The sequence below is a fragment of the Bos javanicus genome, chromosome 5 (assembly GCF_032452875.1).
Source record: "Bos javanicus breed banteng chromosome 5, ARS-OSU_banteng_1.0, whole genome shotgun sequence".
Lineage (NCBI taxonomy): Eukaryota > Metazoa > Chordata > Mammalia > Artiodactyla > Bovidae > Bos > Bos javanicus.
Genome location: NC_083872.1, coordinates 113,770,892 through 113,791,365, shown reverse-complemented (window position 1 = coordinate 113,791,365; position 20,474 = coordinate 113,770,892). Strand labels below are relative to the sequence as shown.

Below are 20,474 nucleotides of genomic sequence, written 5' to 3'. Positions count from 1 at the left end.
CAGATGTGCCAGTCGATCCCCTGGGACTAGCCTGAGTCCTTCAGGGGAGAGGGTGTCTAGCTTGTTCCCTGGAGCTCCAAATATCAGTGTGGCCTGAGCTTGGAGGAATTATCAGGTGTGGAGGGCCATTGTCCCTGTCCTGGGGTCCCCCAGGGAGCCTGACCTCACTCCCCTGGGGACCCGGCCCAGGGCTGAGCTGGAGCCCCCAGAAGAAACCAGCCTGGCCTCTCTCCAGCCCCGCACCCCCTACAGGCGGGTGGGGGGCCCACGCCTCACTTCCACAACCAAATAAATCCTGCTGCTCGCTCCAAGTGGCTCCAACGAATGATCTTCTCCCGATTAACAGCCCGGCCAGCATGTTCTCGGTGGCTCGCTGCCGACCTCAATTTAGAACTGTCTGCTGGTCGGCTGCAGGAGAAGGAAGGTGCGGGGTGGGCGGGGGGACAGGGCACACTGCAGCTGGGGGGCTTGGGCAGCTGAAGTCCGGGTGTGGGGAGGTGGCCACTGCTGACCCAGCCCAGAATCTGATGGGCACCTCAGAGCCTGCAGGAGGGTGGGGCGCCCAGCCAGGCAGACTCCTGCCTCAGAAGAGCTTTCAGACTGTTTTCCTAGGTGCCTCTGATGAAAGGCCCTGGAGAAGGAAATGGCACCCCACTCCAGTCGTCTTGCCTGGAAAATCCCATGGACAGAGGAGCCTGGTGGGCTACAGTCAAAGAGTCGGACACTACTGAGTGGCTTCACTTTCACTTTACTTTTCTGATGAAAGGGGTGTTAGGTGGGGGCCAGGAGAAGACAGCTCCCCCAGCACTGCCTCAGTCACGGTCATGGCCATGGGGCAGCCCATGGAACTCCTCTGCATTGTCCGAGAACTGCTTTTAGGGGTGCGGTTTGCTACCCACTCCAGTATTCTGGCCTAGAGAATTCCATGGACTGTATAGTGCATGGGGTCGCAAAGAGTCGGACACCACTGAGCAACTTTTGCTTTCACTTGCTATATTTTATAAACACTGTACAAGTTCTTCTCCAAGCTCGGATTCAGGGAAAGCTTTGTCTCTCCTCACTGGTGCCTCCTCCAGGCTGGGGAGAGCGTGCCTATGCCCAGAAGGGCTTCTTCCTGCCAGGAAGCATTTCTTCACTTGGTTTCTTGCCTCCTTCCTCTTTGCTTCTCCTCCTTCTCCAGCTTTGGGTCATCTCAGGCCTGTGCTTTTTATCCAACGTGGCTTCTTGACCTTCGGGAAGGAGGGTGGTTGGGAGTGTGGGGTCTGGCGTCTTCCAGCCCCCGGGGAGGGGTTGCAGCTACCCTCCACACCTGCTGAGAAACTGAGAGTTAGCAGCTGGACCCCCTGAGCCCAGACTCTTCCTGCAAAACGGAGCCCTTACACACTCGGCTTTGAGTGTGTTGGGAAGCGTAGAGTCATGTGTGAAAAGCACTCGGCACACCACCCGCATCCATGCGGTACGTGGCGAGCGTGAGCCCCGGTCCTCATGGGGACACGGGGACTGAAGCTATCACTCTGTCCCTTTCCTTCCCCGGCAGAAGAGCGGTCTGTGACCCATACCGGCCTCCCCATCCTGGTCTCTCTGGCCAACAGGGCCGTCTCCTTCAGCTGCAGCATCACCTACCCCTACACCCCCAAGTTCAAGGACTTCAGAGTCAGCTACTTCCACGTGGACCTCCAGGGCCAGACCAGCTCCGAGAAGAAGATCAGCTGCCAACCTGGTCCAGGCAGTGAGAACCAGACCCACACCACTGCCTGTCCCATCTTCCTCAAGCTGCCTAACTCGTCTGCCACCGGGACCTACTACTGCTCCGTGTACTGGCAGGACTCCAGGATGATCGGCGAGGGCACGTTCATCCTGGTCAGAGGTGAGCTTCCTCTGCGGCTCTTCTCTGGGCACAGGGTCCAGCAGGCTTTGCAGGCACAGGAACGGAAGTGGGGAATGTTTGCCTCCCCGCTCAGCTTTGGCACAACAGAGCTGAGCTGCCTCCAGAAGCCCCTAGCCACACAGGTGTGCCGAGATGCCCACCTTCGTGTGGAAAGGGCAGAGTCTGGGGATGGATTGGCTCTGGCCACCTCTGGCAGGCCCTTGTCCTTGGGGTCCCTTTCGCACCGTGGGTCGTGTGAGTGTGGAACAGAGCCCGGGGGCCTGTGTGTGTTTGTGGAGACCTGTGAGCATGCATGCGTCTCATGGACATCTTTCTGGGGTCAGATTCCTAGTTTTCATCACATTCTCAGAGGAGTGAGTAATGACTCCCAGAAGTTAAGAACAGCCCATCACCAAAGTCATGACCCTCTGACCCAGCTCTGCCATTCCCACTGGTCGTGCCAGGGTTTCAGAAGGCCATGGACCTGGGCTTGGCCCCCCAGTCCTGCGGTTTGCCAGGATGTGACCTTGGACTTGCTCTTCATGGCAACACCCCGCCTGTCAGAGGCTTTTCTTGGGAAGAGAGGGATCCTGAATGCAAGGGCTGGTGCCTGGTGGCAGGATGTTCTGGTTGAACTCCAGACACACATGTGCCTGCCATGTGGTTGGCGCTCTGCCGTTTTTTGGTCCGCCACATGGATGGAGGGATGGAGGGAGAAAGAGGTGGACGAAGGGATGGGTGGCTCAAGGGAAACGGCTGGACTGTGCCCTTGCCTACCCCTGGCGCAGGGCAGCACCTGCCAGGCCTGGTACAGACTCCGCCCAACCCCTGCTTCACCTCGCCTCTCCTGCCCGTGTGAGCACTACATCACGGGTGGGAAGGAGGAGACCCCAGGAGGTGACGTGGCTCGCTCAGGCCCCGGAAGTGCCTTTCAGGGGAGCCAGTGCCTTGAGGCAGGGGCACCTAAGGAGCGAAGGATGCGGTCCTTGCCCCTGCCAAAAATCAAGGCAGTGAACACAGGAAGGGGCTCGGCCAAGGCTAGTGTGGGGTGGTGGAGGACCTCAGCAGAGGGGGGGTCCGGGGGTCCCAGTCAGGGAGAGTTGTAAGGAGGGCTGGGGGTGGGGTGTACCTCTCCAGACAACTGACCTCTCTGCCCTCACCCAGACACAGGGTACCAGGAGCCCCCCCAGAGCCCCCAGAAGCTCCTGCTCTTCTGCTTCGTCGGCATCCTGGCCGTCTTGAGCATTCTGGCCACGGCCCTGCTTCTCTGGAAGAAGGTAGGGGATGAGGACCCATGGCAACCCTGCCCCCACCCTACTCACCGTGGCTTAGGGACAGCCCCTCCCAAGAAGGGTGCCTGGAATAGGTGCTTCTTGGGGCCATTTACCCCCGGGACCCCTGCCTCACCCCACCCCCACCACCACGGCCACCAGATCCTTTTTGATCTTGTTGCGGGAGGTCAGGACTCTTGAGTCTTTTCCGGGGTCTCAGGTTCCTTAGAGTGTCTGATGGAAGCTGCAGGCCTGCATTTGTACCATTTCTAGCTCTCTAAGTTTCCAAAACCTTATCTCATATCTTCTGTGCGTGCGTGCTAAGGCATTTCCCATGTTCAACTCTGTGTGACCCTATGGACTGTGGCCCACCAGGGTCCTCTGTCCATGGGGATTCTCCAGGCAAGAATACTGGAGTGGGTTGCCATGCCCTCCTCCAGGGGATCTTTCCGACCAGATTTGACCCAGGGATCAAACCAGCGTCTCTTATGTCTCCTGCATTGGCAGGCAGTTTCCTTTTCCACTAGCACCACCGGGGAAACCCATATTCTCTGGATCCCCGGCAACCCAGAAGGAAGGAAGGAACGTTTCCTCAGGGCCGCTGGGTGCTGGGCACCCTCCCCTGCATGCTCCGGTCAGTTGACCTCCGTCACTTCTTCCCACTTTACAGCTCTGAACAGTGAGGTTCAGAGGACCGGCCCACAATGTGTTTCTTCCCCACTGCGGCTCTTCCAAGGATAGGACAGGTGGGAAGGCTCTGAGTCTTCAGAGCAGCCCCCGGGCGGCAGACTAGGTGTTGGACACAGTAATCTGAGGCAGGGGTGCCAAGGGACTCACCCCAACTTGCGGACCCCCAGCCCGGGCATAGCTGTGTGAGCACACAGGTGTCTTCCACAGGCGGGATGAGGGCCGAGCTGTGCCCAGGCAAGAACTTGACCTACTTCAGCCCTTGCTCTGCAAAAAAAAAAAAAAGGATTTTAATGATTGGATCTCGGTGTCCAGCGAAGCGAGGGAGGCTGTGGTGCAGAGTAGGAGGTCACTAAAGAGGGGACGACAGGAGAGGGTGGACCTCAGAAGCCTCAGCTTGACTTCTATCCCAGCCCCTCCCCCTGCCACACTGCCTCAGAGACCCCTACCTCCTTCCCCGCGCCCTTCCGCCTTCCCTCCCCTCCTTCCAGGAATAGCTGCTGAGTGTTTAGTGTGTGCCAGGCTCTGGCCTAAGTGCCAGACCTGGTGGAAGGCAAGACAGAGGCAGCCCCTGCCCTCTTGTCAAGTTTCCACCCTCTCCGAGCCTCAGTTTTCTCCTCCAGAAATGGGGTTAAGGACAGATCCCCTCCTCCATGTGAAAAGGTGGGTGAGACCACATTGGCCAGACGCCAGCAGGTGCCTGGCCCCCGTGGGAGCACAGTGCAGGGCACCTCCTGCTGTCGTCCGTGCACTTGAGGGTGGGGGCGCTGGGGTGAGAGCCCGGCCTTGAAGGGGAGAGGGCTCGGAAGGCCGGGAGCTGCCGCGGGGTTTGTGCCGCCGAAGAATTTCCCAGAGTTCCCTGGAGCTGCATCCAAATCCGGATGTGGACCCTGTAGACGCTGCTCTAGAACTGGATGGCCCGCATGGTTTGAACCCTGAGCTGACCACAGGAACAAAGTACGCAGCAGGGTCCCCAGCCAGAGACAGGCCGGCTGGCCCACCTCGGAGGCCGAGGAGGAAAAGGGACAGAGGACCCCAGGAGCACATCTGATAAACGCATCAAAGCTGGGAGCTACTGACTCAGAAGAGGTAGATGAGTCCTGTCCTGAAAGCGAGTTCGAGGGCTCCCACTCAGCGTGAGATCAAGGTGGGCTTCCTGGAGCAGGCAGCCTCCGACGTTGGTCTGTCCTCATCCTTGCGGGGCATCGGATACAGCAGGTGTCCCTCCTCCATGGCACACTCCATCCTTGGCTCTGGAATCCCCAGGGGAACCCTGCGCTGGGTCACCCACATTTCTGTGGCCTCTGTATATCGGCACATCCCAGGCCCCTTCCTCAGAGCTCCCCTCATCTGTCTATACTCTTCCATGACTGCTACGCTCCAGGGATTACAACCCCACCCAGTGTGGCTGCCCCAAGCCCTCCCTGCGCTCCAGATCATGTCTTCTCCATCCAAGTGCCCATGGGCATCTGCACCCACCTTGTCGGGAACAGCGCTCCTTGGTCCCCAGCAGCCAGCATCATCCCAGCAAGTAGCAGCACGCTCCAGATGTTCAGACCGGAAGCCCTGGTGCTGTGCCTGTCTCCCTGCCACCCCCACGACTGATCCCTGGGCCCGTCCTGCCGGCAGTCTGTCCACGATCTAGCTGCAACCCCCAGCCCACGCCTCCATCACCCCTCGCCCAGAATACGGGTCTCCCTGTTCCGCTTGCTTCTTCTCACTCTGCCCCCCACAGCCTTGTTTCTGTGTCACTGCCTCTCCCCCCACCAGAGTGTAAGCCCCAGAAAGAAGCCCCAGGCTTGGTGTCTGGGGGAGCCTGCCACACAGTGTTCGTGAAAGGAATGATGGAGTAGTGAACACTGAGACCGGAAAGATGAGTCTGAGGTGGCCAGGCTGCGAGGGGGCAAGGTGACAGTATTGCTCCCACCTTACAGAGCGGGAAACAGAGGCTTTACGGACTTCCTGAGCAGCTGAACGGTGTATTCATTTGAAAATCACAGTCAGAAGGGTACATGCTGATGGTCTGGGACGGGGCACCCGAATGGGACAAGGCTGGCTCCAGGGAGCGTCACTTCCACCGCAACACAATGCACTGTTTCCAGGACCTGTATTCTTTCTCACGCTCCACTCCTGTCTCCGGACAGACAAGCAAGCTCTGAGAAGTCCGTCCCAGCCCCTGGCAGACCTGGACTCCTTCTCATGACCCCACAGTGCCTCTTACCTTCCCAGTGGCCTCCCCCCTCCACCCCCAGCCTCAGTGGAGCACCACGAGGCCAGGCCTACCTGGGTCTTGTCACCAAGGAGTCCAGGAGAGCCCCTGCCCATGAACCCACACCCACCAGCTCTGGCAGTGAAGCAGGTGGTACAGAGGAGGGGCACTCAATTTGAGAACAGGGCACCTGGGTTTGATCCAAGCAGTCACCGACTAGCTGAACAAACTTCAGTCTCCCCCTCTGGAAAGCAGGAACTCCATGCCCACTTCCTCAGGCAATTATGAGAATTAAAGTAACAAAAAGAGATGGTTAGACAGCATCACTGACTCAATGGACATGAATCTGAGCAAACTCCAGGAGACAGAGAAGGACAGAGAAGCTTGGCACGCTGCAATCGATGAGATTGCAAGGAGTTGGACATGACTTACTTAGAGATTTAGCAAGAATAAGTCCTAGAATTCTTTGTAAACTATAAAGTGCTGCCTGAATGTCTGCCTCTGTCTGTTTGGGAGACCTACACATCCCAGAAGAGCCAAAACCCCAGGTATTGTCAGGGCAGCATCTTGGTCAATCACACAGACCTGGGTTCAAATCCTGCCCCTGCCGCTTCTGGCTCTATGGCCTCGGGCAAGTTGCCAGCCCTCTCTGAGCCTTCAGAGCCTCCTGTGTGGAACAGGGATGCGTGTGAAGACTGGCCTTGCAGGTTTGTGGAGGGGCGCAGGAGGTCAGGCAGGTCGCGCATTTAGAGCCCCACCTGGCACCCAGTGAGGCTCCATCCTAGCCCTGACCCATTATTATGCTGTGACTGGGGATGGCGCTGGCTTCTGCCGGAGAGTTAAGTAGCTCTCGAGAGCTAATCCCAAGTAAATGGGCTGGGGACTGGCAGGCGGCCAGGGTTTTTAATTAGCTCCTGCCCCGAGATGAGGCTGTTGTTACTCCACTGTTGGCAGCACGGTGCCTGCGATGAGAGGGGGGCGTGTGGACAGCCTCCTTCTGCCTCTGCACGGCCTCCGGCTCCCAGAGCCCCCGCCTCCCGGAAGGCCCCCACCCACCCCACCGCCCCCGCATCCTCGGCTACTAGAGTTTCTTGCAGCACCCAGCACAAGCTTTCTGAAACCGCCTTCTGATCCTGGCGTGTCCTGCTTGCAGCCTTCAGACCTTTTCCACCATCCACCCTCTGCTTGCAGCCCGGCACAGCCGCCCTGATCCATCCCAGGCAGGTTTGCGTCTCTGACCACGCTGACCATCTTTTCATTTCTCGAGACCTTCAGGCCCCAGCACCTGCTGCTGCCTCTTCCTCTCCTTCCTCTCTTCCAAACTAAGAGGACTTAAAAAAAAAAATCTTTGGCTGCACTGGGGTTTCGTTGCTGCATCTGGGCTTTCTCTAGCTGCGAGAGCAGGCTCTAGGTTCAACGGCATGCGCAGCACGTGGGATCTTCCCGCGTCCCCTGCATTGGCAGGTGGATTCTCAACTCCTGGACCATCAGGGAAGCCCCAGCCTTCAGGTTTTTAACAGCCCTTTCTGCCAGGCGAGACACTTGTTTCCTCTTGTGAGCCAGAGGCTCTGTCTCTGTCGGTCAGTGCAGGAACCATGCTTGGGAAAACTGCTGGTTCATTGTCCATCTCTCCACTGGGTCCTAAGCTCCAGAGGGCAGGGATGGGGCCCCCGTGTCCACGCTGCCTGGTTCACTAGAGGTGCCTGGCGAGTGTGTGTTAATGGCCAAGGGCCACCTAAGTGACACACACATGGCAAGCACTTACTTCCTCATCGGTTCCCTGAGTCTGTGCAACATTCTATCAAAGGAGGGTGATTGCTGAGGAAACTGATGTCCAGAGTGGGGGCAAAGGCAGAACCCCTGAGGGACAGAGAGGACTGGACACCTGGTCTGGCTGGTGCTCACTCAGCAGCCCTCCTCAGTAATCGGCCCTGTAGCCGGGGACCCTTTCTCCCTGCTGGCCCTGTGCCCTGCAGCACCCACCTCCCCAGAACCAGGCCCTGTGTGGTGGGCGGGGTGCCTCGACGGAATCTTTATCGTTTCCAGTATCCCCGGGCAGGTGAATGATTTGATGTAGGTCTTGAAGGTGTTTGGGTTTCCCAGTTGACACTAGTGGTTAAAAAAAAATAAAAAGAATGCCCGCCAATGCAAGAGACGTAAGAGATGGAAGTTTGATCCCTGGGTCTGGAAGATCCCCTGGAGGAGAGCGTGGCAAGCCACTCCAGTATTCTTTCCTGGAAAATCCCATGGACAGAGGAGCTTGGGGGGCTGCCGTCCATAGGGTCACAAAGAGTCAGACATGACCGAAGTGACTTAGCATGCATGCACGCATTACGGGTATTTGCCACGCTTCTCAGGAGAAGGTGGGTGGAAGGTGCTGAGTGATCAATTTCCGAGTGGCCTCATGGGTATCTACCATCCTTTCCTCTGTGGGGTCTGGTGGGGTCTGGGGAGAAGGGGAGCTGCTGGTTTCTGGCCTGACGACCCTGATTCCTTTCCCCCAGAGACAGATTTGGGCTCTGTGGAAGCACACTGCCAAGAAGTGCCCGGGCCCCAATGCCACCAGCAGCCCAGGGCAGCCTCCATCGGAATCTGTCTACACGGTGAGTCCTCCACCCCCTGAGGCCTGACTTGGGGACTGGTTCCCTGGCTCGGTCAGAGTTCCAGTTGTGTGACTTCCCTGTGAAGTCCGAGCCTCCACTTCCTCATCTGTGAACTGGGGACCAGTATTCCTGCCCTGTGGGATTTCTGTGAAGGTGAACCAGGGTTACAGGTTTGTGGCCCTGGCCCCTGGCAGACACGTAGATGGGAGGTGCCGCTGGGGTGCCCTCCTTGGCACGCCCTTCCACTTCTGGAACAAGGGGGTGGCCAGGGCACAGTGGTGAGGAATGAAGAAATTTCCTCCGTCTGACCAAATGACAGTGACCAGCTCACCAACTTCTTCCTGTTTTTATTGCACAAACAACATTGGAGCAACAAGAACCACAAAAAGAGGAAAAAGTCAGGCAGTGTCCCACACCCTAAATAGAGCACGGAGTTTCAATTCTTCACTATCTCCCTCCCCACCACGCACACACACATGCACGCACATTGTTTTATGTCCTTACAGCCAAGCAGAGGCATAGCCGGCCTGCCCACCTGGTCAACACGTGGCCAGTCTGCCCAGGGGCTGGGATGCCGACAGACATTCCTTTTCAGTTGCATCTATTTTAGCTGAATGAGGAACATATGCTCATTGTTGAGAAAGTGAAGAATAAAGGCTACCCAATGTCAGCTGCGGTCTCAACTCTACGGGACCTTCAGGTCCACCAGGTGTGGGTCTTGGCTCCACACCTGGGAGGTGCACAGCCATGCCGGGGGTCCTGCAGGGTCCCCCAGGGCATGTTCTGGGACTCTGCCTGTACGAGCTCCAGCTGTTCCTGTCCCCACCACCCTGACCCGTACATGAAGCACGGGTCTTTCCTCAATGTCCAAAAATCCCCACACAGAGGGTATTCAGAATATGACCCTGATTATCAAGGATGAGGTAGATGGGGACGAGGCGAAGACAGGGTTCCTTCAGGGCAGCACCGATGACCCCAAAGGAGACACAACACTGCCAGCTCTCCCAGGGCCTGTGCCCCCACTCCCACTCCAGGGAATTTCCAACAGCCACTGCTTCCTACATGGCCCCAGACTTCCCCACAGTCTCTTTTCTCCCAGCAGCTTATCATGGTATTTTCCCTAGGAGGAATTCTGATGTCAGCTGTTAAATAAAAACATTTCTCTCTCTCCATACACACACACACACACACACAACGATCTTTCTATATATATCAAATAGAAGAAAATAACCATCCTCCTAAACCTATCTTCTTCCAGGATAAATACTAGTAACATTGACTTCTATACCTTGCAGTCTTTTCTGTAAACACATACTGAGAGACCCATACACACACTCACACACACACTTTTTTTAAAGAAAATTGGAGTAGTACCGCTATTTTTGTTCATGTTACAATATCTCATGAACATCTTTTCACATGAATAAATATCCTTCTCCACGGTTATTTTTAATGGAAGAGACTCACTTTTGCATGGAGCATCTTTCTTGCCTGTGTTTAGACTTCTTTGAGACTCAGGCTAACTTTGCTGAAGTGTGGGGAAGAGGTCCGATGGCCCTGCCAGGTTGCTGGGTGGTTCAAGAGGCTTTAAGGTTGGAAAGGAGCTGGGAAGAGAGGCCACAGACTCTGCCAGCCCTTGAGAACTGTCCCTAGTAGCTAGGGTTGGATCTGGGCAGGTAAGAATGGCATGAACAAGTGTGATGATGACGTCAGGGTCGTTAGTTGAGTACTTACTACATGCCTGGAGCTGTGGTACACCTGTCATCTTATTAACACTCATAACGCGGCTTTAGGGTATGTGTGTTGTGCCCATTCTATTTTCCAATTGTCTATTGCTGGTAAGTTGAGATGTGATTGATTATTTTTTATATGATTTATTTTTGTATGTTGACTATATAAAGAGTAACCTAGCTGAACTCACTTCAGTTTCAGTTCAGTTCAGTTCAGTCACTCAGTTGTGTCCGACTCTTTGCGACCCCATGAATCGCAGCACGCCAGGCCTCCCTGTCCATCACCAACTCCCGGAGTTCACTCAGACTCACGTCCATCGAGTCAGTGATGCCATCCAGCCATCTCATCCTCTGTCGTCCCCTTCTCCTCCTGCCCCCAATCCCTCCCAGCATCAGAGTCTTTTTCAATGAGTCAACTCTTTGCATGAGGTGGCCAAAGTACTGGAGTTTCGGCTTTAGCATCATTCCTTCCAAAGAACACCCAGGGCTGAACTCACTAATTAATTCTAATCCTTTCTCTGTAAATTCCTTTTTTTTTTTTTTTTCTGTGGCCCCAGCCATGTCATCTATGAATGATAGACGTTTCATTTCTTTCTTTTTAAACTTCAGACCTTGTATTTCTTATTTGCTTGTCTTACCGCGCTGCCTCAGACAGTGATGGTGAATAGGAGTGGTGGCAGTGCACGGGAAGAGGCCTTTGTGTACTTCCCCTCTCCACTTGCCTTCTCCCTTGTGTTGTATTTATTTATCTGGGTCTTGGTTGTGACGTGCAGGATCCTTAGTTGTGGCACTCCAACTCTCAGTTGCAGCAGGCAGGTTCTATTCCCTGACCAGGGATTGAACTCAACCCCCAGGATTGGGAGCCCAGAGTCTTAGCCACTGGATCACCAGGGAAGTCCCTCTCCTCTATTTTCTTTGGATATTTTGATCACTGATTTTCTAATTCATGCACTTAAAGCTATGAACTTTCCTTTAAAAGTGGCTTTAGCTGCATCCCACAAATTTTCATATGCCATATTTTCGTTATTGTTCAGTTTAAATTTCCCACTGAGATTTCCTTCTTCCCCCATGAGTTATTTTAGAAATGTTTTGCTTGATTTTCAAATATTTAATTATTTTCTAGTTTCGTTTTTTATTTCTTACTAATTCTGTTGTGATCAGAGAATACCTTCTGTATGACTTCAATCCTTTGAGGTCTTTAGAGATCTGCTTTAGGTCAGCTTACATTTCAAATGCATTTGAAAAGAACTTGCATTGTGCATGGCTGAGTGAGTGAGTGTTCTGTGTGACAGAGAGGTCAAGCTCGTTGATTGTGTTGTTAAAGTATGCCATATCTTTATTGGCTTTTTGTCTATTAGATGTTAAGTGAATCAAGTTAAAATTTGCCCATATGATTGTAGATTGTATATTTCTCCTTCTAATTATGTCAATTTTTGCTTTTTATTCATGTGGGAAAATGCTCATGATATATTGTGACAAAAAAAAAGGCTATCCTACTCCAATTCGTGTGTGTGTGTGTGTTTGTCTGTGAAAATTGACCGATTAAGGAGCATGAATTTGGATTGAGCCAGAGAGACTGGGGTGCAAAGCTTAGTTTTTTTGCTCATGAGTTCTGCGACTTAAACTTTCTGAGTCTTGGTTCCATAATCTGACATAGGGCTGATGTACTGTTTTCCATGTATAGTTTGCAAACATGTTATGATTCCTTCCATCTTCAGTTTCTCGTTTTGAGCCCACAGCCCCTCCAGTGACCCTGCTCTTTTTCCATGACTCCTGTTAACAGGTCTGTCAAAATTCTGCCTTCACTTTCTCTCTCTCTCTCCTTTCTGACCCACTTAGGCTTTCTGCCCACCTGTTCTCTCTGCCCACCAAAGCCTTCCTTCTCAAGGTCGCTGTTGGCCTCCACGATATTAAACCCAGTGGTCCGCTGGGTCCTCCTCTTCCTTGGTGAGCTGCAGTGTCTGAGGCCAGCAAGCGCTCCCTCCTCCTGGACACTTTCTCTACTTGCTTCCAGAACATTCCACCCTCCCGTGATGTCTCTCTGACTCACGGTCATACATCCTCAGCCTTCTTCACTGGTTCCTTCTTAGAAACCAGAGGAATCCTGACCTCTAAACGTTGGAATCCAGGCCTGGAGCCCTTTCTCTTTGAGCTTCTCTCCCCTCCCTGGGTGATTTCATGCAGCCTCAACCTTTTGAGACCGTCTACACTCTGACATGGCATCCGGTCCCACCACTTCATGGGAAATAGATGGGGAAACAGTGGAAACAGTGTCAGACTTTATTTTTCTGGGCTCCAAATCACTGCAGATGGTGACTGCAGCCATGAAATTAAAAGATGCTTACTCCTTGGAAGGAAAGTTATGACCAACCTAGGTAGCATGTTCAAAAGCAGAGACATTACTTTGCCAAAAAAGGTTCGTCTAGTCAAGGCTATGGTTTTTCCCGTGGTCATGTATGGATGTGAGAGTTGGACTATGAAGAAGGCTGAGTGCCAAAGAATTGATGCTTTTGAACTGTGGTGTTGGAGAAGACTCTTGAGAGTCCCTTGGACTGCAAGGAGATCCAACCAGTCCATTCTGAAGGAGATCAGCCCTGGGATTTCTTTGGAAGGAATGATGCTGAAGCTGAAACTCCAGTACTTTGGCCACCTCATGCAAAGAGGTGACTCATTGGAAAAGACTCTGATGCTGGGAGGGATTGGGGGCAGGAGGAGAAGGGGACGACAGAGGATGAGATGGCTGGATGGCATCACTGACTCGATGGACGTGAGTCTGAGTGAACTCCAGGAGTTGGTGATGGACATGGAGGCCTGGCGTGCTGCGATTCATGGGGTCGCAAAGAGTCGGACACGACTGAGCGACTGATCTGATCTGATCTGATCTGACACTCTGACAGCTCCCTCATTTCTATGTTCAGCCCAGACACCACCTCTGAACGCCGGAACCCAGCTCTGTTTGGACCCCTCATCAGCTTCTCTCTCAGACCAGTCTCCGGTTCTTCACCCATGGAACTGCCTCTTCCTGCAGTCCTCCTGATGCAGGGAGTGATCGCTCCACCTTCCTGTTGCTCAGGCTAAACATTCTGAAGCTGTCCTTTCCTTGTCTCCTTGCATCACTGCTCCTGTCAGGTCTATCAGCACAACTTAACTCCAGACATATCCGGAATCTGAATCTTCTCACCCTCCAGGGCTGATGCTGGTGGGTACCACCACCATTTCTTGCCTGGAGCCCTCCATTTGGGTTCTTCTTCTTTCTTCCTTCCTTTCTCTCTCTCTCTCTCATATTTGGCTGTGTCAGGTCTTAGCTGTGGCATCTAGTGCCCTGACCAGGGACTGAACCCGGGCCCCTGCGTTGGGAACGTGGAGTCTTAACCACTGGACCACCAGGGAAGTCCTCCTGCAGTTGGTTTCTGATCAGCTGGCCCGTTATTACCCTAGCCCCACCGTCTGTGCTCTGATCAGCAGCAGCGGAGTCACGCCCTCCAAACATAGGTCCCATCCCTCTCTGCTCTGAGCCCTTGGTGAGCCTCGGTCCTCTGAGAAGCAGACACCAGGGCAGGAGTAAGTGTGTGATAGTGATATTCGGGGGACCACCTGTGAGAGCAAATGGAAACGACTGGGAGAGCTGATGCAGATCTGGTTCTGGGTAAAGGAAAGGGCAAAGGAAGGCAGAGAGGATGTGCTGACCTGCGCACAGTCAATGGACGCTTCAGCAAGGCCCCTGGGAGCCCGGTCAGAGGGGCTCAGGGGTCTCCCAGGGCGGGAGAGGCAGGGATGGCATCCCTGCTGGGCTCAGCCATTGGCTGGGGCAGCCCACGGGGGTGTGGCCTCTGTGCACACGAATGCTGGGTCTCAGAGCCCAGCAGCCGGGCCCTGGGTCAGTGCTGATGATCCCTGGAGCTGGAGGTCTGCGGATCACACTCACGACCGTCTAGTGAGGTGGATTTCTCCATCTTGTGGTGGGGCCTTGGTGTTGGCTGTGTGTGCGCCCCCCCTCTCCGGGGTTCTGTCTGGAGCTGTCGTGGGGCCCCTCCCTTGCTCCCATCTCCCTGCACAGGGGGCACCTTTGCAGGGAGGCCTTTCTGACCTCCTCATCCCCCACCTCAACACCCCCACCTGCCCCTGCTGTAACCCAGCCTCCTTCCCTTCCTTCTCCAGGTCTCTCCGTGGCCCTTACGACCACTGTTTGCTTTCTGACTGTGGTCTGTCTGGGACCCCAGGGCCCCGCATGTAGCAGGCACTCAGCAGTCAGCTGAGTGGAAGCCCGCTCTTAGCTCCCGGGTGCCTGGGGTTCCCTGGAGGCTCCGTGCTGGGCAGAGTGGGCACTCCATGGCAAATGTGGGGCACCATGGATGCCTCCCCTCAGCTCTGCTCCAGCTTCCGCCTGGTCCAGCGCCCTCATTCTCGTGCTCAGCCTCCAGCCCTCCTGCTCCTCCTGGCAGGAAGAGGAGCCTTTCCAGCACACCCCTAATGCCATCGCTTCCCACCCAGAAACCTCCAGTGACTCCCCACTGCCAGCTCCTTAGCTGGCACATGAGGCCTTCACTGGAGGCCTAGCCCAGCCCTGCCTTCCCGGACTCCTGTTAGTGCCGTGGGCCGTTCGCTTCAGACATGCCAGGATCCTGACCTAGAGCAGAAGTGCTCCGTCCCTCCTAAGTATCGCTTCTTGCTGAACAGGGCTCCCGGATCTGCCCCCAGAGTGAAGTGAGTGAAAGTTGCTCAGTCGTGTCCGACTCTTTGCAACCCCATGGACTTTACAGTCCATGGAATTCTCTGGGCCAGAATACCAGAGTGGGTAGTCTTTCCCTTTTTCAAGGGGTTTTCCCAACCCAGGGATCAAACACAGGTCTCCTGCATTGCAGGCAGATTCTTTACCAGCTGAGCCACAAGGGAAGCCCCCAGAGGGCATCAGGCAAATTTCAGGTGTCCATGAGACACAGTTCTTGTGTTTCCTTGGTGACAGATGTGGGTATTACTAGGGGAATCAATGTCCAGGACCCTCAGATTAGGTCTTGGCCCAGGGCCGCTGACTTCTGACCTCAGCCCACCCGGACAAAGGCCTCGGCGCTGACTTCACCCCTCTGCCAGGGCTGATGACCACTCAGCTCAGCACCACTGTCCATACAGGGCGGCAGGAGGCAAAGGGCTCGGGGGGGCTGGATCCCAGACGAGTGGCCCAGCCCGGCCCAGCCTCAGCCCAAAGCACAGCACAGCAGCGTGGCACACCCCAGCGCTGCCCAGGCCAGCCCTGACAGCACAGCAGCAGCCCAGCCCAGCCCGGCAGCCGGTTCAGAGGCCTGGCCTTCTCCCGGCGGAGGGAGGCGGCCCCCATCACCCCCTCCCCGGAAGGCCAAGAAGGTATCCTGTTGACAAGGTTGCCTGCATTTCACAGCCTAGTGATGCAGGTCACAGCCGGCATGCAGATGCAGCCCAGCAGGTCAGGGCTTGTCAAAGGCTTCACTCAGCAGCTGCTAATTGGCAGCAGCTTCTGCAGCCGTCCTGTCCTCAGCCCTGCAGCTGCTCCTGCCCACAGCCTGACAACCGCCAGGGTGGGTCAGAGGCCTGCGGGGCCCCCGGGTCAGGATGCTCTTCTCTGGCTTGGAAATCACTTAGCAGTGTGCCCAGGCCCGTGGGAGCACACAGCACAGAGGGCAGGAGGAGCTGTGAGACCTCAGACAGCTCCGGGCATCTCTGGGCTGATATGTGGTGGGCGGCCCATGGGCACTGGACCTGAGGGAGAAGGGGACCCTCTGGGGGCCCCGAGATCTGGTCCTCTGCCAGCATGTCGGCAAAGAGGCCCTTTTTCTTGCTTCTCTCTGTGACCAGGAACATCCAGGTTGGTGGGAGGGCGGCTGTCAGATCTTTGGAGATCCAGGACTGGGTGGATGGAGGGTGGGGGCCAGGGCCGCTGGGGAGACCCACACCCCGTGTATCAGGCTTGCTGGCGGTGGCTGGTGCTTTGGGCAGGTGTGAGAGCCCAACAGGCCAGAGCAGGTCTCAGAAGATGCCTTTCAATGGAATTGGGGATCCTCCCCGGGGCCTCCCTGCTCCCACAGGCAGGTCGGAAGCCCCTCTTCCAAGACCCTCCCTCTTTCTGACTCGGAGGTCCCTAGGGCAGCATCCCTGTGTGTGATGCCCTTGAAGTGAGGGTCTCCCAAGTGCCAAATGGTTTATTACACAGGTTTTCATGCCCCGCTGCTTCGGAGCCTCCTCCCACCCCTCTTTACCTCCCCTCCCTTCTCTTGCCTCAGAGTACCACCTGTCTCTCCAGCCTTCCTCAGCAACCCCTGCTTGCCTGTTGCCAGGGAAACCACCTCCTTGGCAACCAGCCGGCATCCATATGACATGTACACGTGGGAAGGAAAGGTTCCTGCCTCTTGCTTAGGCTGTTGGTGGCTCTGCTCCAACAGTTCCCAAGGAGCAGCATCCACCCTGGTGCCCATCAGGGTTTGAGGGAGGGTCTAGGCTGTGACTGCAGAGAGAGCAGGGAGGCACCAAGCCCCCCTTGATGATCATTCAATCGTTATTAAGCACATGTGACTCACTAGACCCTGTGCTGGGCCCTTCGTGCACAATATCTCATATAGTCATCCACTGAGCCTGCAAGATGGACACAGTTATCCCCATTTTACAGATGAGGAAACTGAGGCACAGGAAGGCTCCCGGTTGCCTGTGGCTGGCAGATGTCAGAGCCGAGAGTTGAGCCTAATCTTGTCTGATTTCAAACAAGAAATCATTTCTTTTTATTAATACCACCCTGAGGCCTCTGGTCAGGCTGTTCATAGCTGGACCAAGAGTCAGTGTGGCCCTAAGACACACACCCAGGTGAGCGAGGAGCCCTGTCACCACAGCTCATTCAGGGTTGTTCTCCAAGGGTCCCAACCGCAGCCATGGTGACCTAGAGACAGACCAAGCCCCTCTGCAGGAGAGGAGTGTGATTCCAGTGTGAGCCTAGGTCCTTTGTGAGCACAGGCTGGTGGGAGGGGTCAAGGGAGACCTAGAGGGGTGGAGGGATGTTGGTCCAGGGAGTGAGGGGGGATGTTCACAGAGCTCCTATTGAAGCCTTGGCCATAGGAGTCACGTCGGGGGACTGCTGGCTGCCAGGTGCCTGAGGCCCTGAGGACAGGCAGGGACAGTGAGTGTGGGCCAGGGCCCTTCCTCTTGCCAGCGAGCTGGAGGCCTGGAGAGCCCGCTGGGCTGAGCACAGGCTCTACGAGAGGCTTGAGGTGGTGGGAGGGGGCGGCAGGGGGCACCCAGAGGAGTGGCAGTGTGCAAACGGGGGAGGGTGAGACGGCCCCAAGAGGGAACGGTGGGTGCAAAGGCGCGGCCGTGTGACCGAGAGGAGTGAGACTGGGCACCACGGGCATCCCCTGACCTCACGGTCTCCTGCAGGACCTACAGCGCCGCGAGACCGAGGTCTACGACCGCATCCAGAGTGAAGCCAGCAGCCCGCCCACCTCCCAGGGCCTGCTGTCCCAGGTACGCAGGGCCGGGGCAGCGGGCCTGGCTCCTCCACTCCTTCCGTGTGTCCTGCCCCTCATCTGGGAAGTGCCTGCCATGTGCCGGGGGTGGGGGTGAGCCACCCACTGCTGAAGCAGAGCCCTGCCCGAGGCGGCTGACCTGGTGCTTAGGAGGCTTGGTGGGTTTACCCACCACCCCGGCACCACCCCTTTCCAGCTCTGCCGCCCTGGCCAAGCGGCTAAGCTCTGTGCCCACATCTGTAAGCTGAGGACCCTGAGAACATTCACCTCCTAGACTTGCCATGAGGATTGCAGATGGTACTGCGACCCAGTAGGCGCCGTGCAAGGGAGCAAGCGTAACCACCGCTGGGCACGCTAGAGCGTCTACGCTGGTCAGTCAGGCAGGGGTGTGAGGCTTCTCGCTGTCCCCAGGCTGAAGGTGGCTGGGGATTGTGCTGGCGGCAGCAGGGGCAGGCCTGGACAGGGCTTTATTTTATCATGAAGGGGGCTAAGGCACATCCCTCGATCATGAGTCTCTCTTAAACCTCAGTCTGCTCATCTGTCAAGTGGATGCGTGACACTTTCCTGAAAAACCAACTGCCCATGAATTCAAATGAGTTCCAAGTTAAGTAGCATCTATACCAGAGCTCTGGACACCATCAAGTGCAAGGGGCTCAAGGACCGTGGCTGGGAACCTTGGAAGAACCATCAGGAAGTGGGGGGCAGGTGCTTGGGCCCCCTAGCATAGGCCGACTCTGTTGAATCTCCTATTCTCAAAGCTCTTTCTACGGTCATCTCTGAACTAGGCTGTGACTGGAGGCAAGGCTTCCCCACCCTGGGACCCCCAAGGTTGTCTGGGCCATCCCAGGGAGTGACCACTGTATGCCAGGCCCTGAGGTCCTGACCAGGACAACTAGACCCTGTCCCAGTTCCCCAGCATCCCCGGGTCTGCAGGAACAGTCATGGATTCTTACAGACACATAGAAACATCTGTGAATGGTGGGCTCTGGGGAGGGACTAGCCCAGAGTTGAGGAGGGGGCTCTTGGTGTGCTAAGCTGAGCTCTGTAGAGTGAGGAGGAGGTCATCAGGGAACAGATAGGGTCCTGGGAGCACCCCAAGAGGAGAGAAGAGCATCTGGGGAGGCCTAAGGCAGGAAAGAAGGGGCCTGTGGGGCTGGAGAGCAGAGAGCAGGCGTGGGGTGGGAGGACAGGAGAGGAGGCTGGTGAGGTGGGCTTGGGGACAAGAACAGGGCTCCCGGTCAAAGCTACTTAGAAAGCCACCTATTTGTCTCCTTTGCCCAAAACTAAATTAGTGCAAATTTATCTTTCCCCTCCCTACTGTTCATTTCTTTCTTTTTTCCTTTCCAGGAGAAACAGCATAAATTTGAGGGTGATGGTGAATTTAACCTGGTCTATGAAAATCTCTAGGATGAGCTCTGCCTGCCCACAGATCTTGCCCTGGATCAGAGGCCCTGGGGCAGCCTCTCCCTCCAGGGAACTTGATCTGTATTAGAAGTGAGGCTGCTGGGTACCCCATCACCTCACTCCCACATTTAAGAGGCTGGCCCCCACGCCCGTTCCGCAGCCCAGTCATGCCCCTCAAGTGTGCCACGTCTCCAGGCTTCTGCCCAAGCTGTTCCCTCTGCAGGTGGGCACTCCCTCCATCTCCAAGGGCCCTCTTGGACACCTCCCATCCCTGGGGCCCTCCTCACCCTCTAGGGACACTCAGGCTCTCTTGTACCAGCCTGAACCACCAGGAGGTTCCAGCAGGGACCCAGTACTGTGTGCACACGCATCGCAGAGTAGATGAATAAAAGAGCAACTATACAAAAGGCCCCCACCCCCGGTTAGGCCAAAGACAAAGCAGCTGTGCAAAGTGGAACCGGGGGCCGGCACAGGAGGTACAGGGTGTGAGCGAGAATGAACCATGTGGAGGCTGGGCTGAGAGACCAAGCTGGAGGCCCAGGAGGTGGTCATCGGTCTGGGGGCCTGAGGCTGGGAGGGTCAGGGCACATGCAAGTGAGGAGGGAGATCTGGGCATCAGGGGGTAGGGAGGAGGGTGCTGGCAAGACAGGGGCCAGACAGACTGACGCTCTCTGCCTCCTCAGCACTGACTTCAGGGTCTGCCTCCCCCCAAGGGGCGGGGACCCCAAGGTTGTTTACCCTTCAGCCTGCCCCCGACACTCAGCATGCCAACTGCTGCCTCCCAATGCCCCACTCCTCAAAGCTCCCCACCCCCAGGGCCTCAGCGGTGCCTCAGTCCACCCTGCAGCCCGGTTCCCCGGAGCCCCCTCTACCTGGCCTGTCCCCACCCCTCCCTCCTCCTCCTCTTCATCTGCCTTAGGCTCCAGCCCTGCCCCCTGGGGATCGGGGCAGACCAGTCCCTTCCCTGCTTGCCCAGCTGCCCGAGGCCACCCCTGTCCATCCCTGCCTAGCTGCATGGCTTGGTTCCTGGGGCTGTCCCTGGGGAGCACAGAGGGGCCCTTAGTGAGGCAGAAGCTCAGGCCCGCGGCTCCTCAGTGTCTGATCCTGAGCCCTTTCTGCTGCCCGAGCGTGTTCCTGTGACCCGTTGTTTCACCTTCAGCTGCGCCCGTGGCACCCCGTCTCGTGGGCCGACCAGGGCTGAGGCTGGGAGCACCGGGCTGCC

General features: G+C 56.2%; 1 protein-coding gene across 12 annotated transcripts in view; it reads left to right on the top strand.

Annotated features, from left to right (window-relative positions):
• The window catches only part of NFAM1 (NFAT activating protein with ITAM motif 1), a 37,506-nt gene extending 17,847 nt beyond the window's left edge, over nt 1-19,659 (top strand). For 9 of the 12 annotated variants that reach the window (XM_061418738.1, XM_061418731.1, XM_061418730.1 and 6 more), the window contains 5 exons: nt 1,538-1,867; nt 3,032-3,144; nt 8,539-8,637; nt 17,760-17,846; nt 18,045-19,150. In XM_061418738.1, coding sequence (XP_061274722.1) covers nt 1,538-1,867; nt 3,032-3,144; nt 8,539-8,637; nt 17,760-17,846; nt 18,045-18,122 — 707 coding nt within the window. In that variant the 3' untranslated portion in view covers nt 18,123-19,150. Of the gene's footprint in view, nt 1-1,537; nt 1,868-3,031; nt 3,145-8,538; nt 8,638-13,285; nt 13,567-17,759; nt 17,847-18,044; nt 19,151-19,195 lie in introns of those variants that run through there. The other 3 variants (XM_061418732.1, XM_061418729.1, XR_009736726.1) reach the window with 2 other exon arrangements.
• Nucleotides 19,660-20,474: the final 815 nt, after the last annotated feature.